The sequence below is a fragment of the Trichoderma camerunense genome (genome assembly GCF_050948025.1).
Source record: "Trichoderma camerunense strain CBS 138272 chromosome Unknown V8C40scaffold_29, whole genome shotgun sequence".
In the NCBI taxonomy this organism is placed as follows: Eukaryota; Fungi; Ascomycota; class Sordariomycetes; order Hypocreales; family Hypocreaceae; genus Trichoderma; species Trichoderma camerunense.
The window spans coordinates 146,165-165,643 of record NW_028145341.1 but is presented as its reverse complement, the minus strand read 5'-3'; the positions used below and the strand labels follow the sequence as shown (position 1 = coordinate 165,643).

The 19,479-nt window shown below is 49.2% G+C and overlaps 6 protein-coding genes and 1 non-coding gene across 7 annotated transcripts; 2 read left to right on the top strand and 5 right to left on the bottom strand.

The window, feature by feature from the left end:
* Positions 1 to 95: 95 nt before the first annotated feature.
* Positions 96 to 389, bottom strand: V8C40DRAFT_271222 (uncharacterized protein; the record flags this gene model as incomplete). Its single annotated transcript, XM_083220258.1, has 2 exons — positions 96 to 122; positions 195 to 389. 2 exons carry the CDS (start codon positions 387 to 389, stop codon positions 96 to 98), a joined length of 222 nt encoding a protein of 73 aa, XP_083067456.1.
* Positions 390 to 1,467: 1,078 nt separating this feature from the next.
* On the bottom strand, positions 1,468 to 3,990 carry V8C40DRAFT_278399 (uncharacterized protein; the record flags this gene model as incomplete). Its single annotated transcript, XM_083221062.1, has 2 exons — positions 1,468 to 3,239; positions 3,756 to 3,990. The coding sequence occupies 2 exons, from the start codon at positions 3,988 to 3,990 to the stop codon at positions 1,468 to 1,470; spliced, it is 2,007 nt and encodes a 668-aa protein (XP_083067455.1).
* A 607-nt stretch (positions 3,991 to 4,597) lies between these two features.
* Positions 4,598 to 4,692, top strand: V8C40DRAFT_t201. Its single transcript has one exon. It is a non-coding gene; the product is annotated as a tRNA-Leu (tRNA).
* A 313-nt stretch (positions 4,693 to 5,005) lies between these two features.
* V8C40DRAFT_258717 (pentafunctional protein ARO1p) lies at positions 5,006 to 10,408 on the bottom strand. Its single transcript, XM_083218782.1, has 2 exons — positions 5,627 to 10,408; positions 5,006 to 5,548 (listed from the first exon to the last, which is right to left on the bottom strand). The coding sequence occupies exons 1-2, from the start codon at positions 10,265 to 10,267 to the stop codon at positions 5,480 to 5,482; spliced, it is 4,710 nt and encodes a 1,569-aa protein (XP_083067454.1). The 5' UTR covers positions 10,268 to 10,408; the 3' UTR covers positions 5,006 to 5,479.
* Positions 10,409 to 10,780: 372 nt separating this feature from the next.
* Positions 10,781 to 15,051, bottom strand: V8C40DRAFT_278396 (glucose inhibited division protein A-domain-containing protein; the record flags this gene model as incomplete). Its single annotated transcript, XM_083221061.1, has 5 exons — positions 10,781 to 12,448; positions 12,529 to 12,823; positions 12,885 to 12,943; positions 13,281 to 13,850; positions 13,921 to 15,051. The coding sequence occupies 5 exons, from the start codon at positions 15,049 to 15,051 to the stop codon at positions 10,781 to 10,783; spliced, it is 3,723 nt and encodes a 1,240-aa protein (XP_083067453.1).
* Positions 15,052 to 15,845: 794 nt separating this feature from the next.
* V8C40DRAFT_258712 (ERMES complex subunit MMM1) lies at positions 15,846 to 17,578 on the top strand. Its single transcript, XM_083218781.1, has 2 exons — positions 15,846 to 16,039; positions 16,117 to 17,578. Exons 1-2 carry the CDS (start codon positions 16,005 to 16,007, stop codon positions 17,285 to 17,287), a joined length of 1,206 nt encoding a protein of 401 aa, XP_083067452.1. The 5' UTR covers positions 15,846 to 16,004; the 3' UTR covers positions 17,288 to 17,578.
* Positions 17,429 to 19,094, bottom strand: V8C40DRAFT_258708 (CAAX prenyl protease). The gene is made up of 3 exons (XM_083218780.1): positions 18,589 to 19,094; positions 18,116 to 18,508; positions 17,429 to 18,005 (listed from the first exon to the last, which is right to left on the bottom strand). Exons 1-3 carry the CDS (start codon positions 18,640 to 18,642, stop codon positions 17,526 to 17,528), a joined length of 927 nt encoding a protein of 308 aa, XP_083067451.1. The 5' UTR covers positions 18,643 to 19,094; the 3' UTR covers positions 17,429 to 17,525.
* Positions 19,095 to 19,479: the final 385 nt, after the last annotated feature.

The window sequence follows — 19,479 nt, the reverse complement described above, 5'->3', positions numbered from 1 at the left end:
ACAACTCCATAATTGTTACAGAAGGGTGTTGTTGAGACGAGAAATGGACGTTGGCATGACAGTTCCATTATCAGCTCTCCTCTGAAGCATCACGCTTACTCGTCGTCGCTGTCGGCCTTGCACTGCTCAGAGCATTAGTCTTACTGAAGAGACATGCGGGTTAATGGAATTAGGGAGGAAGATTTGTGACTTACCCACAAGTAGGCGGCGTTGCAGGCGCTCACGCAGTAGATGTAGCCAAGCCCGGTAGGTCTGCACTTGACCACGCAGGTGTCTCGCGTATCAGAGCATTCAGTTCGGGGTTCGATAGCTCGGGCCTCGACGGCAGCCGGGACCTGAGGAAGGGCCGAAGCCAAGGGAATGATAGCGAGGAGGGCAGAGAATCTCATCTTGAAAGATTGATGTTGTTTGTTTGTTTCTTTGTTAGTTGTACTTGTTGAGGATGGAGGAGAGTGAGTGTGATGAGAGGAGAGGAGGAAAAGGCCAAACATTTATAGACGAAACGAGGATGAATGGATTTAAAAATAGCATGCGCTTTGTAGTATGTGCTTGATAGCACGTGCTTTGAGTGAGCTATTAAGAATGCAGAAGCTGGGGTTTATCTTTGCTTTAAATGGGGAGGAATTGTGGTGGGATTGTATGGTGGTATGAGCGTTTGGGGATCAGGACCGTGAGTTGAACCGGTGAGTATTCGTGATCGCTTACAATAATATAAACTAGCTTTAGTACAATAAGAACAGCTGATTTCGAAGATACGAGTTTACAGATAAGACTAGTTTTGGCACTTTTGATTGAGACATGAGTAGCTCCAAGCACCGCCGTTTGCTCTGCTCTGCTGTAGCTCTCTGCCACTATTGATGTCTAGTATTCTTCCACCATCTACATATTCTTGTAGTTTCGAAATGGTTTTCTAGGAGCAATTCGTCCATCTAATTTTCATCCATTTTTCTAGAATTGCTACATTTCTCCCCCGTCAATCCCCCCAATCGTCTTATCTCTCGTGAAACGTGCTGACAATGAAGCCATTAAACATTGGGGCAATTGGGGCGCGTTTTGAGGCTCGAGCCACCATGGCGCTCATGCTCACGACTCCTCCCCCATTGTCCTCCGCAATATTTCTATTGGGGTGAATATGGCCCTTGCGCTGCCTTGCAGGTCTTTTGCCCCCTTGTTTTCCGGTCAAGGCATGTATAAACGAGAGCCAATCGTCCATCCCCGTGATTTTCCGGTGATGGGGAACTCCTCATTTTTCGCGACGGGTGCACTGGCGTCACAGTTGAGAAGTTGTCTTGTGCACCGTAGCCTGCTCTGTTGAATTTCTCTGCTACGATCAATACAGGTATATTCTTCTAGTACCACTATATTCCTCAAGTATCGCTATATTCTCTAGTATCACTATCTTCTCCCAGTATCGCTACTTTCTTTTAGTATTGCTACCTTCTTCTAGTACCGCTACCTTTCTCGCCATCAATTCTTCAATTGCCTCGCCTCTCGTGAACTTGCCTTCAATTGAGCCATCAATGTTAAGCGCATTTCGAGACTCAAATCAATATGCTTCTTATGAAAATTTCTGATATTATCCTCCGCAATAGAGGGGATCTCTTTTATCGGGATGAATCGCCCTCGCCGCGCACCACAGTCTTTGTTCTTGCAGTCCAACCTCTGCTCGAGGTATAAGCGAGAGCCGATCGTCCATTTTGGTGTCTCATCTATGAACTCGTGTTGCCCACACGATATGCATCGGCATTCGACTTCCGTTGGCAAGTCATGGTCTTTAGGGCCCTTCTGAAAGACATAATCTTCACATGGACTAGTTTTAGACCTTGGTACCGGAGTCGGCTTCATCTTTGTCGGCGTCGATGTAGAGTAAGGAATTCTTCCATCTACAGGGATGATACAATGCTGTGTGCCAACGCAAGCTTCGCTTCTACATCGTACCGAGGGACATAAAAAGGTGCCAGGTCGATGGACCAACCACAGCGGATTTTCGTCAACGCGCCATTGCTGATTGCAATCCTTGCACTTGAGCGCAATGATCCGCTTGCCGAACGTGCTATATAAATATTCTGGGCATCGACCTGGAGAGGTCTCAAAGAATCTTTTCTGAAATTGTAGTACTTCTGTCAGGATCCATTTTACCGGCTCAGAGACAGATTTGGGAATTGGTCGTTCAAGAAATTCCTCCAATGCGCTTATCATTTCTGAAAAGTTGGATAAGGGGACATCCGGGAACAAAGCGTGCTTCTGTCCCCTAATCCATTCCAGGACAGGCTCAGGTAAATCTGTGAGTTCGTTCCAGGTATTCGAGGACTTCGATTTGCGCAAAGCTTTCAAAGCTGGCGGTATCAAGCGCACCAACTTGCTGTTACTGTGCGGCTGGGCATCAAAGTAAACACCCCAAGCACCCCATTCCGCCGATTTGTCCAGTTGTCCAGCCTCGTCTTCATCAATTTGAAGAACTGTCGGTATTCGGTCTTCCTTTCCTAGGATCTTTCCAAAAAGTCGAATTTCTTGCAGTTGTAGATGAGACGGAACCCGACTCATCCAAAGCTTATCTGAAAAATACCCGTCTACCCAGGGGACAGCACTACAAACCATTAGGGCGGCAGCCTCCATGACTTTGTCTTGTCTCAATGCAGTAGCGTTGCCTCGAGATTGGTAGAACATGTGCTGAGGATGGCTCGCAACTAGCATGATACGCCGAAAGCGGTATCGAGGGTCTGCATTACCATAACTAGACTCGAGGGCCAGCAAGAGGATGACGCCTTCAAACTCTCCCCACAAAGGCAGAATCTCAAAACCTTGAGTCTGTAGCACTCTTTGCTGCAGCTTTTTTCCGTAAAGGATCTCCACTTTGGCAGTCATTGATTGAGCAATGTCCCTTGTAAAATCTTCATGGCTGCTAAGCAGCCTTGGCGGATATTGTTGAATGCCCTCCGACTGGGCATCGCGTCGATGAATGTGATCAAACACCAACGTATCCAGAGTATACACATTCCCCATGACCATGGCTAAACACCCGTTAGACGGATCCGCCGTTTCTGCATTGTCACGACAATCGGTCGTGAAAGAGGGTTGATGCAACCGATGAGCCAGTGGAGATGCCAATGAACCTGATGGCTTTACTAGGAGCTCTGGTGACGGCGGTTTTTGGAATACAGACTGAAATATATCTGACTCCCGAGCTTGGAATTCTAGGAATGACTTGTCCAAATCTCTGATCGGACGGTCTCGCAAGTCTAGAATACTCATACAGTCAGAATATTACGCCTCGAAGTATGACGTGCTAAGTGCAACATTACCTTCCATATTCCGAGCGTTCAGCTTTGCAAGATGCGGTTCCCATTCCTCTGCTCGATTCTTGAGCTCTTGAGGGGGCCGTGGAAGCACCAGATTTCCAAGAACAAGATACGAGTCTGTATTGTCTGTCCCGCTAGCTTGTTCTTCCGCCTGCCCAGAAGCATGCTCCTCGAGGACCGTAGAACTCGGGCTGGGATGATGACTTGCGCCAGACACAGGCCCTGTTCTTGTCCTGGAAGAGATTAGGTTCAGCTTGTAGATTTCCTCTCTACCGTCTAGAGTACCAAATTGGTCAGCTTGAGACGGCTAAAAAAATCAGAAACGAAGACACAGCTTACCATCAGCATTACTACATGCCTGTCCTTCATATATGCAATTTGCACAACGTCCATGTTGTAAGCCTTCAATATGAACACACCCTACAAAAGGACCCTTTCCTTGCAGGCAAAACCCACATGGGTCATAATTAACAACGCCTCGCTGCTGGATAGCACCAGCAATCTTGTTTTGTATCCCATGGATCTCAACATCTGTTTCGTAGTTGTCCGACCTGAAGGTCAAGTCACGTTGGAAATTGTGCTGAAGAATATCCCGGATAAGCTTGCCGGGATTTGATTCGATGATCTTTCGAATATATAACGCGTGTTTTTCACGGTTTTTGGGAAGCTTAGTCCAGGATACCCGCGGCATAATGGAGGAATTAAGAGGATGTAAGTTAAGGAGGCTGTTGCAGCTAGTTTTTTTTCCAAAAGATCAACTTCAGCAAGATATTCAAAGACTCAATCTAAGTCAATCAAAAAAGAAAAAGAGAATATCAGGCACTGTCAAATGGCTGAAGTTGTAGCTAAGTCCCTGTTACTACCTAGTGTGCAAAGGGGAAATATTACGCCTTATATATATTTTCTCTCTTTCTTTTTCATTTCTCTCCCTTTGCTTCTTTTTCCTTCTTTCATTATCTTTTTGAGAGGGTCCAAATTATCGGTGAGGATACGGGCATTTGCAGTTCTGTTAGTATCCGGTCTGACATTAAAAATCGGTGACCGATACCCGTATCTTACAGCAAGCAGCCGCTTAGGCGTTAACGCGGTGACTTGTATTGTGTAAAATACTAGTTCCTAAAGCTTCTTGTGCAAATAAAAATGAGGATAGAAATTAAATTAATAATCCTTTTGTTTTAGATAGCTATATGCATTTATCAATTCCTCAATTTGAGACTCATTATGTGAAGATAGGAATGTATTTCATTTCAACGCTATATAAGGTAATCTTTTGCGAAATTTATTGCGACTAAGTCAAAGCTGTCTTGGCCGAGTGGTTATGGCGATGGTTTTAAGTTTCTCAAGCTAAACACCATTATCGAAAGATGCAGGAGTTCGAACCTCCTAGACAGCAAAACTTTTTTTTACTCTTTGTATATTTATTGAAATAATTTTATAATAATTTTGTCATATAATCCGAAGAAATCCCCTCTTTTTTGATCCTACTTACAAGTCATAAGGACTTCGTTTCGTCTGTAAAATGCAAAAAGAGTATATAAGGCAGTTGAGGAATCTTCAGTCCAAAGTATACCCAAAGCTTATATTCTACCAAACGCTTCAGCTATAAAATGCAATTTGATCTCCTTAGCTCTTAAGATAACCTCTCCAAATTTATTTACAGTATAAATTTTAGCGCTTTCAATCGTAGAGATTTTAGCTAACTGGAGCTTGGTTATAGGTAGCAGTCAAGGGCTTGCAAAAGCATCATCAATCTCCTAGTCTTACAGCTGCTGTGTTTGGGAGAACACTACAACAAAGGATAGCCATCCCTCTACTTCACAAATAGTCTTGAACCATTATATGTGCATTTTGTAGCGTTATTCCAGTAATGTACAGTCCAAACACTTGCTAAAGAAGCAGCATCATAGCTCGTGAAAGCAAACATTTGTAGATCATCCATATTGCAACGCCTCATTGCTACATTCCCTTTCTTACTGCTGCCAAACCTCTATGCAAAGGCGGCCAGGTTTACGTACGGAGCATATATATGAACAGAGTAGAGAAGGCACTACTGAAATAAGAGGAGAACTAGGCTGAAGATGCTTTGTATTCGTCTCCAATCTGATCCGGCACGAACATATGTTCATAAACGAAAGATTTTCTTTATTTACATTTTATAAATGAAAACTTTTTTTGGCCATCTACTCCTTACCCACTACCGCATCATAAGCGTCGCTGAAAAGCGGCTTGATGCCCGTCCAAGTCTCAAACTAAAGACAAAGAGAAAGTATTAGTTTCAACAAGCTCAATTTGAAAGAAAGTACAAGTCAAAGAGGGGGGTTACATACCTGATACCAGCCCTGGGCAGCAAGAACCTCCAACCCAGAAATCGTCGTCCAGTTACCAGCACTCTCCGCAATCTGAATCACAGGGGTGCGGGGAGGATTGTACGCCATTTCTAGCAGAACGCGGCTCTCGCCCTGAGCAGCAGTTGTAGACTTGAAGAGAGCGCCGAGGGTCTCCTCAACTCCTGAATCGAGAGGCTTGTCGGCGGGGACGGTGCTAATGCTAACGACAGGCTTGCTCGCGAGTTTCTCAGCATCAGCGGCGCTTGCAACGGGCTGAACGCCGTACTCAGCAGGGAAGCTCGATGCGAGGCTCTCAACCTTCTTGGCGTCTCGGCCGACGAGGTAGACGGGTTGGAAGCCAAGTGAGTGCAGGGCAAAGATGGCGGCGCGGCTCGTGCCTCCGGCTCCAATTACAGCAGCGCTGGCATTGCCAGTCTGCGTCTTGACGCCAGCCTTGCGGAGAACATAGACCATGCCTTGCCAGTCTGTGTTGTCACCAGTGAGTCGCTTGCGGCCATCCACAGACTTGTCAGTCGCAGGAACAATAGTGTTGACAGCACCAATGATCTTAACCGCATCGGTCAATTCATCCAGATGAGGCATAATGTCCTGCTTCAGAGGGATGGTAACTGATGCGCCTCCAAAATCCGGGCTGCGCAACACCTCCAGCACATCCTCAACCTTGTCCGTCTCCAGGCGCTGGTACTCGTGAGGCAAGCCCACCTGACCAAAGAGGGTGTTGTGAAGAGCTGGCGATCGCGACTTGGAAATCGGCTTGCCGAACAAGTAAAAGTTTTGCGGCTCAATCTCGCCGAGCAAAGCCAGACCTTGTCGAATCTCGGCCGCAGACAACTGTCCAGGAGCGGCCTTGAACGGAAGGGCAGGATGTGAGACAGGAGTCAAAAATCCGTTCAACACACGACTGAGCTTTCCGGCAGAGCCCATGTTGAGGGCGATGATGGGTGTTGGCTGAGCTGCCAGCATCCTAGACTTGAAGCGGATCAGATCAAAGTTGTCCTCGACGCTTCGAGCAGTGCCGACCAGCTTAATCACATCGCCATATTGCAGAGCTCTGTTGTAAGCAGACACCCAGGACGCGTTCTTCCATGACAGAGTACCAGCGGGATCGTGGTGAGACGTGATGATGACAGTATGTCCTCGAGAATCCCTGACCTCCTGGATAATCTCATCAGACAAAGTCACTTCCAAGTCAATGTACTCCACACCCATCCGGAGGGCCAAGCGGTAGAGCGCACGACGCAGGTCGTTGTTGTCATCAGGGAATTTGCCACCTTGGGATTCACTTCGGACGGTGAAGATGATGGGCTTTCCGGTAACATGTCTAAGCAAAGAGACCTGTTTCATGACGGCCTGGGGCTGCTGGTCTTGCAAGAGATCAACGCGAAGCTCCACGGCATCACAATCAGCAGTAACGCGAGGCAAAATGTCCACAGCGTTCTTGAGATCGGGAAGCGTCAATGACACAAAGAAGCTCTGTCTCTTCTTGGAGACGGTTTCGAGAGTCTTGGACTTTCCAGAGATCAAAGAGACGAAACGCGTAAAGTCATCGGGAATCTCAGTCTCTCCTACTGAAGGAGAGTCCTGTGAGTGTGGGCTGTAGTACAGGAAGTTGCTGCACTCTCTGTACCAGGGCCTTCTGCGCTCGTACACTTCCCTGATTTCGTTTGTATATGCCGGTCGTGTCTTGTCCTGGGTCAAGTAGTCAACTACCTGATCAGTATCCCGCTGGACAAGCAGAACAAGACCACCATTGGCGCCGTACGACTTCAGGACCTCCCGGGCAGCCGGGGTCTCGACGACTCCACCTCCGCATGAGAAGACGTATCCATTGGGATGAGCCTCGATAACGTCACGCAGAAGCGCCAGTTCGTCTTCCCGGAATCCTTCCCAGCCACGAGGGCCTCCAACCATCTCCGGAATCGTGATGCCAGCTCGGCGTTCAAGCTCATGGTCCAGATCGAGGAATTTCCAGCCAAGGGTCTTGGCAACCCACTTGCCAGCAGTTGTCTTTCCGGCGCCTCTCATGCCCACAACAAAGATGGAGCGCTGAAGACTGGTAGCATTTTTGGGTTTGACTTCACGGCTGCTCTCCGTATCCACACCCTCGAGGCTGGCCTGGAACGACTGAGCAAGGACGTCCCACCATCCGGGCCAAGTCTTGCCAACGCACTCTCGCTCAGTCACCAAAACGGGACCGGGAGCCGCAAGTGACAAGACACTGAAGCTCATCGCAACACGGTGGTCGTCGTAGCAGTGGATACTCTCTGTCGGTGTAATCAGGTTTTCCCTTGACTTGCCGGTGATCTGGATGCCATCATCCAGCTCGGTGCAGACCACTCCAAACTTGGCAAGCTGGTCCTTCATCGCCAGAATACGATTGCATTCCTTCACTCGCTGGTTGGCAATACCAACAATCTCCGTCGTTCCGGTCGCCACAGCTGCCAAGACAGTGGCCGTGAGGAAAGCGTCTGTCATGGTTGTCATGTCAACGTTGGGGATAGCCTTGAGATTTCCAGACTTGGGACCCGTAACAGTAGTGGTGTAGTCGTCCTGGTGAACCTCGCATCCCATAGGCTCGAGAATCTTGACAGCGAACTGGGCGTCACCTTGAAGGGACTTGGAACCAATGTTGGGAATGGTGCAAGTGGTTCCGGTGATAGCAGCCACTGCAAGCGGGTAGGTAGCGGAACTGGCGTCGCTCTCAACGGTGTATTCGGCAGGGTTCTTGTAGACACCTTGAGGAATGTGGTATGTGTCCGCCTCAGTGGTAGAAGGAGTGACCTCAATGCCAAACGACTTCATCATGGCGATGGTCATGTCAATGTATGGCTGGGAAATGGGCTTGCCTCCAACCAATCGCAATGTGACGGCCTTCTTGGCATAAGGTGCAGCCATGAGAATAGAAGACACGTATTGGGAGGAAACAGTAGCCGCAAGCTCGATTTCACCTCCCTCGAGGCCATTTGAGGCATTGATTCGGAGGGGAAGACTCTTTTCCTTTTCCACGTAGTCAATTGCAACTCCGTTGCTGCGCAGGGCATCGACAAGGGGACCAATTGGTCGAAGCTTCATTCTCGCGTTGCCAGTCAGAACTGTAGTTGTGGCCGTGCTAGTAGGAGCGCACAGAGCTGCAACAGTGGTCAAGAAACGCGATGCGGTTCCTGCGTTGCCAATGTACAAAGGCTCGTCTGAGGCCTTGAGCTTGCCAGAGTTACCCTCGACAACCAAAAGCTGGCCTCCCTCCTCCCACGAGTAGGAGGTGCCTCCCAGTGTCGAAATGGCTGACAGCATGAACTCAGTGTCGTCAGAGTGCAGCAGGTTTCTGATTCGGCAAGAACCTGAGCCGAGAGCTGCGAGAATCAAGGCTCGGTTTGAGATACTCTTGGATCCGGGAGGGGTAATGGTGAGGCGAAGATCGGAGGGAATGCCAGGAGTAACCTCAACGGAGTCAGAGAGGACGATTCTGATAGACTTGTCATCAACGGAGCTTGCTTTCGCCTCGTGCGTCTTTCCAATGGCAGACAGCAGCACAATTTTCTTTTGGCTTCCGTCATTCTTCTTGTCGACGGCCATCTTCTTGAGTAGAACATCAACGGGGCACTTCTTGCCCGCAGTCAAGTTGACGACTCGCTTGTCCTTCACCGAGGTAGGCAGTCCATAGGATGCAATGCACTTCTCCAATCTGGCGACAGCCTCCGGTCGCAAAACACCCAGGAATCGGGCCAGCTCGGCTTCCTTGACCATACCAATAGCCACAGCCTCGCCGTGAAGAAGTTGTGGGGTGAGAAGCGCCTCAATAGCATGACCAATGGAGTGGCCAAAGTTGAGCAGGTTTCGAAGTCCGCCCTCACGCTCATCAGAAGAGACAACCTCTGCCTTGACTCGAGCAGAGCCAGTGACAATGCGCTTCAGCATATCCTTGATGGGCTCCAGTCGGTTCTGGCCCTTGGAGCGAACGCTCGACAAGATGGTCGCGGCCGACTCTTCCAAGACAGTAAACTCCTTCTCGTCCCAGATGGCAGCAGTCTTGACAACCTCAGCCATGCCATTGATGAATTCGCGCACAGGGAGAGTCTCCAGGAAAGCAAGGTCAATGAAGATCCGGCGCGGCTGCCAGAACGCACCAACAAGATTCTTGCCCATGGGTGTATCAATGGCCGTCTTTCCGCCAATGGATGAGTCAACCATGGCCAGAAGAGTCGTCGGCACCTGAACAAAGCGAACACCACGCATGAAAGTCGCCGCAACATAGCCAATCATGTCACCAATGACACCGCCTCCGACAGCAATGATGACAGTGTCCCTCGTACATTGGTGGGACAGCAGCCAGTCCTCAATCTCGGCCTTGGTCTCTCTGCTCTTGGAAGCCTCGCCGGGAGGAATTGCGTACGTGAGCAGCCGCGCGGACTGATTCGCCTTGGAGGACTCGAATCGCTTCTGGAACGAAGGGACGTAGGTGTCGAAGAGGTTCGTGTCGGTGATGAGGACATAGGTTGACGAGGCAAGATTCTGAGTCAGGTCCTGGACAATGTAGTTGGGCCACAGGGCGTGGTCGACAACGATGTTTGGCTCGCCCAGGATCGAAATCGTCTGGGGAGGTGCTTTCGTTGCTTCCGCCATTGTTGGTCGTTGAAAGGCGATGCCGCCTCTGACCAATTTCTTTCAATGAGGACGGGATTCGCAAAAGACAAAAAGTATAAAAAAAGGTTCTTGTTGGAGTTTTCCCCCTCTATCCAAAAGCTAATTGGAGGTCAGAAATTCTTGGTGGGGTGAGTCTTAGTCTGTTATGCAGCTCATCGAGTCACTACCGATATCGGCAAATAGGCTAACTCAACTTAGCTTCCGGAAAGGGTTTGAGAGCTCCTCGTGTCGTCGTCTGACAGGAAGAGTGGACAGATGTTAATTACGTTGTATTTTGAGGACCTGTGTAGGAAACTGACGAGAGAAAAAAAAAATGCATAATAAGCCTCATAACAATCGCCACGGCTTTACACAGTACAGTAGCGGGTAATGGTTTATTTTCTTTCGATAATAATGTACAGGTAAATATCTACTGCTACAAGTAATATCCCGGCTTATACGCCTCATTTACAATCGCAGCCTTCATAATCATTCATAACAATATATCCATCATCAAAGGCGAGCATCCAACGCAATTTCTTCTAACCCAAGAGGCGCTGCTACAGACGATCCTTGGCGACGAATATAAGCCAGCAGCCGAATGCACCCAGAAGGCGTAATGCCTTCAGCACGACGAGCCTGCGCCAAAGTCTCAGGTCTTGTTCTCCTCAAAACCTCCTTTTCCGACAATGCCAGCCCAGGAATACTATCGTAGTTCAAATCAAGCGGGAGGCGAATATTTTCATCATTGACGAACCGCCCGCGCTCCGCCGCCTGCATCTTAATGTAAGGTGCGTACGCCGCTTCAATGACAACCCTGTCTCGAATGCGCGGCGAGTAGTTCATGACTTCAGGCACGATGGAGCTGAGCTGATCCAGTTGGATTCGCTCGGCGGTATTGGAAAGTCTCAGCATGTCAATGCCGGTTCGGCGCTGAGAGCTCTTCTTCAACTGAAACCCTGCCTTCATCCATTCGTCAGGCGACAAAGAAACAGCACCGACAGATTTGGTGAGATCCAGAATCTGTTGCTTCTCATCCGAGAAAACGCTCCATCTGTGGTCCGAGACGACGCCCCATTCTCGTCCCTTTTCCGTCAAGCGTAGGTCAGCATTGTCTGCTCTGGCAGCCATGCGAAATTCGCTTCTCGATGTAAACATGCGGTAAGGCTCTGTAACACCTTTGGTAATCAAATCGTCAATCATGATACCAATGTAGCCATCCGATCTAGATAATGAGGCACCTGGCAGTCCAAGGGCAGCTCGTCCAGCATTCATACCAGCTATAACTCCCTGGCCTGCAGCCTCTTCATATCCTGTGGTGCCGTTGATCTGTCCTGCTAGATAAAGACCACCAATTGCCTTTGTCTCAAGGGTGGACTTTAATCCTCGAGGATCAACATAATCGTACTCGACACCATAACCAGGCTGCAGCATTTTGACTTGCTCCAACCCTTGTATTGAACGCAGCACCTGCTCTTGTGCCTCTGCGGGTATTGTCATAGAAAGCCCATTAGGGTATATGATTGGATTGTCGAAACCTTCTGGTTCAAGCCAGACGATATGACGCTCTTTATCTGCAAATCGGATAACCTTTGACTCCAGAGAGGGGCAATACCTCGGCCCCTTGACAGTTTCGCGAATGTGTATTGATTTATCCAAGTTTTCACGAACAATCTTGTGTGTAGCCTCGTTGGTGAATGTGATGCTGCAGGTGAGTTGATCTTGAACGGCCACTTGGTTATTTAGGTAGCTGAAAGGAGCAGGGGGGTCATCTCCCAGCTGCCTTTGAAGTATGTCGAAATTTATAGTTGATTTATCAAGTCGCGGCGGAGTGCCCGTCTTCAGTCGTCCCAGTTGGAAGCCTGCTTCCCGTAATGATTTGCTCAAGCCCGTTGTTGCTGCTTCTCCAATGCGGCCAGCCGGATAAGCCTCAAGCCCAATGTGTATTTCGCCTCCGAGAAAAGTCCCGGTCGTAATGACTACTCTTCCTGTCTGTAGAATTTCGCCATTCTCGAGTCGGACACCGGCGATTGTGCCCTTTGCGCCGTCGCTAGAGCCTTCGTTTTCTGCTAAAATGATGTCTGACACGCTTTCGAGGACAAGCGATAGATTCGGATACGATTCGAGTTCGCTTCTCATGTACTTTTTGTAAAGGTCTCGATCGATTTGTGCACGCGGGCCCTGATAACAACAAGCATCATATCAGCATGGCGACCAGACGGAGGCGGATGCCCAACATGAGAAACCAAGAGCAAACATACCCAGACAGCCGGTCCTTTCCTACGATTCAGTAGATGGAATTGAACACCAGCCTTATCAATGATCCTCCCTGCCAAGCCGTCCAGCGCATCAATCTCTCGAATGATTGTTCCTTTGCCGATACCTCCGAAACTCGGATTGCAGGAACATGTTCCCAGATTGTCCAGCTTGGGTGTGACCAGGGCCGTCCGCGCACCGGCTCTCGCAGCAGCAGCGCATGCCTCGGCACCGGCATGCCCACCACCTATAACGACGACATCGAAGGCTCTGTTGTACGTGTTAGCTGATGATTTCTCTCTTTGTAGTGTCTCCGAAAAGTCTTCCAACACACCTATGCCTATCGGTCACTGTAGCAAACCGACGATGTCTCAAACTGGGGCGCCAGTGAAACGACCGAGGACGCAATAAGGCACTCATCTCATCTCGGTATGATCACCACCTGTATGCTTTCTCCCTCCTAGAAATCCTCATGCGACAATTCGTCTGCTAGATTTGATTTCTAGAGTGTCGCAATAATTTTTATCGATAAGCTGTTTGATAGGTAGGTACATATATCGGCTATGTGCATATGACGTATTCCTACCGCAGCGTCTGGATGGCTCACCAGATTAAGACGGTTTATACAAGAGGTTTCACAATTAAAGTCAAGAGAATTCTGAATATTGTCAAATATTAGAGTAGCTATGGCTGCCATTTCGTTGCAAATCGTGTCATCAACGCCTGTCCGAGTCTCTATTCAAGCCCAAGAGGAGACGGCATCCTCAACCTCCTCCAAAAATGTTGTCGCGTTATGAACTGACGTGCCTCCAAGAACCACACGCACGCCGGGCATCGTAGCGTTGACTCCGGCAATCATCTTGGCCTCCTCATACGTAACACCTCCAACCATAAAAACGATAATGTCCTGCGGCTTGTCTCTAGTAGAGCTCCCGTCTTCCACAAACGGATACTGTTGCTCCTTTAATCGACCCTTGATGAGATTCTGCAAGGTGCCTTCCAGCAGCGAGCTATGCTGAGTATAAACGTTTTCCACGCCCTTGAGACCCTTGAACCGGTTTGCTGTGCCAGAGAAGATACCAGCCGAGTCGAATATGTCTGAAATGCCGGTGCGAGAGTCTGAGGTATGTAATGAAGAATGATACTTAAGAACTTTCTTGACGAGATCTGCTTGTCTCGTAGATACATTGCCGGCTGCAACAAGAAGGTCCATGAGCATTGGAAGGGCAGTTGATGGGTGCCTCTGGTAGCGCAAGGCATATAGAGTTACCACTCCAACCTTGCTTCCTGTCGTTATGTTGGGGGACTGGATTATTTTTTGTACGGCCTGGATTAATCATTAGCTTCATCATTCTTCCTTGTTAATCACCAGTTACAGTTGTAGAAGTGCTCTTTACCTTTAGATCGGAAGCATGGTTGTCATTGCAAGCCAGGCTCTGTTCGAGCTCACTGACTTCCAATAAGCTTTCCGCAGCGACTCTCCGGCTAAGCTCGGACACAAGCGTAACATGCTTGCTTACATTTCCGGAGAGCTTCCGAAATTCCGGATACTCTTCGATGAACCGTTTCATATCAGATATTGACTCAATATTGGCATTGTTTTTCGTCTTGGACTGGTACTGCTCGACATATTCCTTGATCGTTCCGCCCAAGTCGCCAAAGTTCAGATACATATTCTTCTTGAAGAATGGATCCTGGTCTTGAGAGAGGACAATCTCCTTGAGCTCGGGTCGGATATCAGGAACCTCGCTAAGGTCAACACGGCCGTTCTTGATGCCGAGAAGATGGTGAACCATGGCTTGGTACGTCCACTGGGTGAGAAGAGGTGTCACCGGATCCTCCCTGCGGTCCAGTATGAGAAGTATGGGAGGTGTATCGACTTTTCGGAAATCGAATAGCTGTTCCTCTTTTGTCATTATGTAGCGTACTTCGGAGGCCAGTTTTGTAGCAAGAGGACTGCTCTTCTCATATCTAATTAACGGCTTCTTCTTCAGAGAGAGAAGTACAGCCAAAAGGCCTTCAGAGCACCGCTGGAGAGCATCGGGGTGCCATTTGTCAGGTCCACCAGCCCATATCCGCTGCTGTGGAAGAGACATGTTGAGACTAAATAGATCTGGGTTGATGACGATATAATCGGCGAAATGCTCCTGCACAAGCTTGACGACTTCGTGGTCATCTGCCTCGGCAAGCCGCTCCAAGGCAGACTTTTTGGCTACGTTCGTGAAGAATAAGTAATACTCTCCGTATTTCGGATCTCGAAGCTCATCTATAAGCAGCTGTATTGTCTCTGACGAGGGGCGAACTAGGCATATACACCGGAGATGGCGCATCTTCTCGCGGCTAGCATTGTCCAGGCGGTCAATGAGATAGATTTCATAATCAAGCAACGAAGACTGTGTGATGGCTGTTGAGACGATGGAAATAGTCTCCCTATCTAGCAACAGAACCTTCATCTTTGAAGACGAAGGATCGCCCGATGATAGCATCATCTTGGACAGGTATCCGGAGACAGCTTGAGAGACATCCATGATGACGAATTTCTCTTTTTGTCGCTAGCTACATGATATCATGCCCCGGGTAGCTTGAACTGTATTTGGAACAACCAGAAAAATGGTGATAAGCCGGGCTGCTGAGTTGAGAATATCCGGACTGAGAGCGCTCACTCGCCTATCGACAAGCTGGAGACGTGTTATGGAGTTTGGGGTGACCTCACTGGACGCCTAGAGGGAAATGCCCAATGAGGGAAGACGGAGAGCGGAAGAACTGGCTGCCGCATGAGGGAGCTTAGCAAACCAGTGCCCAATCAGGACTAGACTTAGGAAGCTACGTAATGACCATTCAGCTATTCTTCGCTCACAGCAGTGTTATATCTTTACATGGCAAGATAGTATAGAAATGAGGGGAAAACGAAGAATAATAATTAGGTATGTATAATTTAACATCGATGGAGAAAAATTGAAACTTTTTGGCACATGTTCCGGCGAGTACGGAGATCTACCACCTCATTTTCTCTGGATGCACAGAGACATGCTCAATGCTCTCACTACAACAACATGTACACATACGAAGATGACTCAAGCATCGAGAGATATAGAGAAGGAAAGAAAATGAAACAAAAGTTATGATGCTCTAATCGTTCCATTATTATTATTATTTTCTTTCTTTTTTTCTAAATGCCCTCAGTTCGAAATAGGTGGGTATGCACCCTCTCTCTGCTTGGCCGCTAAAAGACTGTCAAAAGGCTGTGGGCAGTCCCTCACGCCTGATTGGCTGCGTGTTTACATGCGTAAAAGTTGGCCCATTACACTCCATCATTGAACCTCAGGTGTCGATCTCATGGTGCTTTTACCACAGAGTGAATCATCACCAAATTCACCCTTTACTTCACACCCAGCCCAGTGCCCACTCAATGGGCGGCTATAAGTTTGCCTAGCCAATTCTCTATTCTCGCCTCCTTGAATAAAATCGAATTATTTTGAGAATGGCGGATTCTTGCCCGGCGCGGCATGAACCGACGTAAGCTGTCCTCTATATCAAAGCAGAAAACCTTCACCTTGAAAACTAACCCAAGTTTCACATTTCCACGCATCAAGCCTCTCATTCACCCAAGGTCTCATAGTAGGCCAACTCTCCGTCGTCCTAATCTTAGCCGCCTTCATCAAATTCTTCATCTTCGGCGATGCGCCCTCCCCCGACGTCGCCGCCTCCCTCCGCGCCACAGAGCGAAGATCAAGGACGCTGGCACATAAGCAGTCCCTCCTGAGACTACGCTCTCCCAGCCAACGCATCGGCCAGACCTTGAATCGCAAGAAGTCCACCGTCCTGAGGAACCCGCCGACGCTGACCATCGGATCCATCCTGAGCAAGACGTACTACAACGTCGACAGCCATCAGCCGGAGAGTTTGGACTGGTTCAACGTGCTGATAGCGCAGACAATTGCTCAGTTTCGCAGCGACGCCCAGCATGACGATGCCATTCTCAATTCTCTCACCAAAACCTTGAACGGGACGTCCAGGCCGGACTTTGTCGACGAGATTCGCGTCACGGAGCTTAGCCTGGGCGAAGAATTTCCCATTCTTAGCAACTGCCGCATTATTCCTGTCGATGAAGACGGCATCAGCCTGGGCAGCCATGTGAAAATCGATCCCGCCACGGCGGCTCGGGATGGCACTCGCCTCCAAGCCCGAATGGACGTCGACCTTAGCGACATGCTCACGATGGCAGTGGAGACAAAGCTGCTCCTCAACTATCCCAAAAAGCTATCTGCGGTTCTTCCAGTAGCCCTCTCCGTCTCGGTAGTGAGATTCAGCGGAACGCTATCTATATCATTTATCCCGAGCAACCCTTCTCAATCGACCCCGACTATGATGGCCTTTAACTTCCTCGACGACTACCGGCTCGACTTCTCCATCAGGAGTTTGCTGGGTAGCCGTTCACGGTTGCAAGACGTGCCCAAGATTGCCCAGCTGATTGAATCACGGCTACACAGGTGGTTTGATGAACGAGCAGTCGAGCCAAGATTTCAGCAGATTGCACTGCCAAGCTTGTGGCCCAGGAAGAAGAATACCAGGGGCCCTGACGATGCCATGGCAGAAGGAAGTACAAGCTCTGCTGGGCTCTCCAAAGGCAAAGACAGAGACCCTTCTGTTGGAAGTGAAAGCCGGGAGCAGGCTACTCTACGGCACCGCAGACCATTGATGGACGATGAGTTTTCCAAAGAAGGCTCGCTACGCAGTCTTAGTAGGGATACGAGGGGCCAATAGGGCACAAGTATGTTTTTATGATGGACGAGACCTCTGGTTATACGGGCTTGATAGGCAACATTTGCGGGATATAGAAGGGCAGCATCAAAACCCCACGATAGTGTGGTTGGGAGTCATGAAAAGGCAAAAGCGAATCGCCACACAGGAGTAATGTTGGTTTCTTTCTTTTCTTTTGGCATTCATAGCTGGATGTATCAGCTCATGGGAGAAACGATGTGGACAGATAGTGAAAAGTATGCTAGAATACTGCCAGAGCAATAGGCGACGCAGTTAGAGGATAAAAGCTCTTCCACCAAGCAACTGAGCCACCAATGAGCAGCACGTAATAAATCCCAGACCACAAGATTGTGCGTCTCGGATGAGAAGAGTCGACTTCGTCAAGCCAGTACGGTTGTACGGCGCCCCAAACGCGAGGCAAGCCCATGGAGTTGCAGAACGTGTGGACCAGAATGACGGCAAGAAGAGATCCCGTCCGCAGAAAGAGGAAGTTTGCGTAGGCTCCGAAGAGGGAAGTATACGAAAACTGCAGAACGGAGCGGGCAATGGCAGCCACCAGGGGCGTCTGCGGGTGGGTAATGCGGAATTCGTAAAAGTGGTGGACGTGAGCAAGGCCAAAGACAACAGGAGACAGGAAGATGATTCTGCTGATGCTAGACCCTGCCACCAGGAGCAGTGGGATAGCGGCGGAGCGGAATAGACATTCTTCGGTGATGGGGCCCTGCGCAAGAAAAACATGAGCACTCGGACTAGTTATAAACATGCGGGCAGGGGTATATCGATGACGGGGCTCTTCATCTCATCGTGCTGGGGTTATGCTTGGAAACTCACAGCAACCAGGTTTCGCCAGGTGGGCCATTCAGCCCAGATTTCCCGGAGAGGCTGAAGACCGTCTGCCCATTCTCGCCAGACGCCGTCGATGATAAGACACTCGTAAAGGGGTGCGGCAAAGAGCAGGCCCGTCAGAAGACAGCTCCTGAGCGTCTCAACCAGGCCAAGCGGCCAGTAGCCCATCAGATGCAGCGGGCTACAGCTGGTGGCGGCCGCTGAGGTGCAGACATAGGGCAAGAGGAGAAACGTAACGAGAGAGCACGCGGTAGTAGACAGTGAGACGACGAAGATCCTGGCGCGAATGGCCTCGGGGGCGTCTCTTGACTTGCCAGGGGCAGCTCTCGTTTCTGAGGATGCATAGAGAGGGAGCACATAGATGAGGGTGTACGCCGCCTGTGTTTTCCCCAAATAGCATAAAGCATAATAGATTAGCGATGTGTGCATGATCTGAACAGAGTTTCGATACTGCTTACCAAGAGGCCAAACGCCTGGGGCTGGCTGAGAGCACCTGGAGGCGGAGGATCCATCTGATGAGGCTAATATGAAACAGCGGCACTCTCGGCCTATTGCAGAGTGAAGCGTGTTCGTGTAAATGGCGAGATGTCCAGCTGTCAAACAGGGTTGAAGTTACAGTTACACGACAGGATATACAGAGCGTTAGGGATAGGACCAAAAGGCTCGGTTGAAGCTGAACAGCCGCGCGCCAGTCGCCAAAGTAAGCGTACGAAGACTCGGAGAAGCTTGCATGTGCATGTGGTTCCGCTTAAAAAAAGAGAAGAGAAAAAAAGAGGGGATGGCTACCCTATGGGGGGAGCGGAATGACGCAAAGTTTGGCTGATGATATGCAGCATAATAATAGAATGGATCATGGAGACGAAGGTATTATTGTTTTCATAATGGAGTATGACATGAGAGAATGGATTTGTCGTGGGTTAGAACAATGGGTTCCTGAATTGGTGCGGAGGACTTTTAGTTGAATTAGGGCGTTTGGTTGCAACTTTTGGTTGATGCTACTGCGGCTCTAACGGAACTCTATGCGGAAATGGATGGCCACCATTGATGACTAAAGCCTCGACTACAGATGATGGGTTGACTATTTCTGCGTACCTAGAAAACTTTAATAGACAACCTACATGAAGACATCCCCAATTGAATGCTGCTCTAGGTTATTCTTGGTGATGCTTTGCTTGTCTTTGATTATCTGACAGGTACGAGTATTACTTTGGGTGTCCCGGTCACAGTCATCAATATCTAATCTACGAGTGCGGACTAGCGAGTCCTGCAATATGCGAACCGTGCTGGATCGGGTACTCCGTCTGTGTATTTGCCAGGGGGAACGTTGTCGTATCCACGGAAGTGAGCAA

Excerpts from the sequence above, each read along its gene's own strand:
- V8C40DRAFT_258712 (XM_083218781.1), top strand. The coding sequence starts at position 16,005 with ATGGCGGATTCTTGCCCGGCGCGGCATGAACCGAC. Across the intron at positions 16,040-16,116 it reads CCGGCGCGGCATGAACCGAC|CCTCTCATTCACCCAAGGTC; the intron begins GTAAGCTGTCCT and ends CCACGCATCAAG.
- V8C40DRAFT_258708 (XM_083218780.1), bottom strand. The coding sequence starts at position 18,642 with ATGGATCCTCCGCCTCCAGGTGCTCTCAGCCAGCCCCAGGCGTTTGGC. Across the intron at positions 18,509-18,588 it reads CCCAGGCGTTTGGCCTCTTG|GCGGCGTACACCCTCATCTA; the intron begins GTAAGCAGTATC and ends GGGAAAACACAG. Across the intron at positions 18,006-18,115 it reads CCTGGCGAAACCTGGTTGCT|GGCCCCATCACCGAAGAATG; the intron begins GTGAGTTTCCAA and ends TTTCTTGCGCAG.
- V8C40DRAFT_258717 (XM_083218782.1), bottom strand. The coding sequence starts at position 10,267 with ATGGCGGAAGCAACGAAAGCACCTCCCCAGACGATTTCGATCCTGGGC. Across the intron at positions 5,549-5,626 it reads CTGCCCAGGGCTGGTATCAG|TTTGAGACTTGGACGGGCAT; the intron begins GTATGTAACCCC and ends CTTTGTCTTTAG.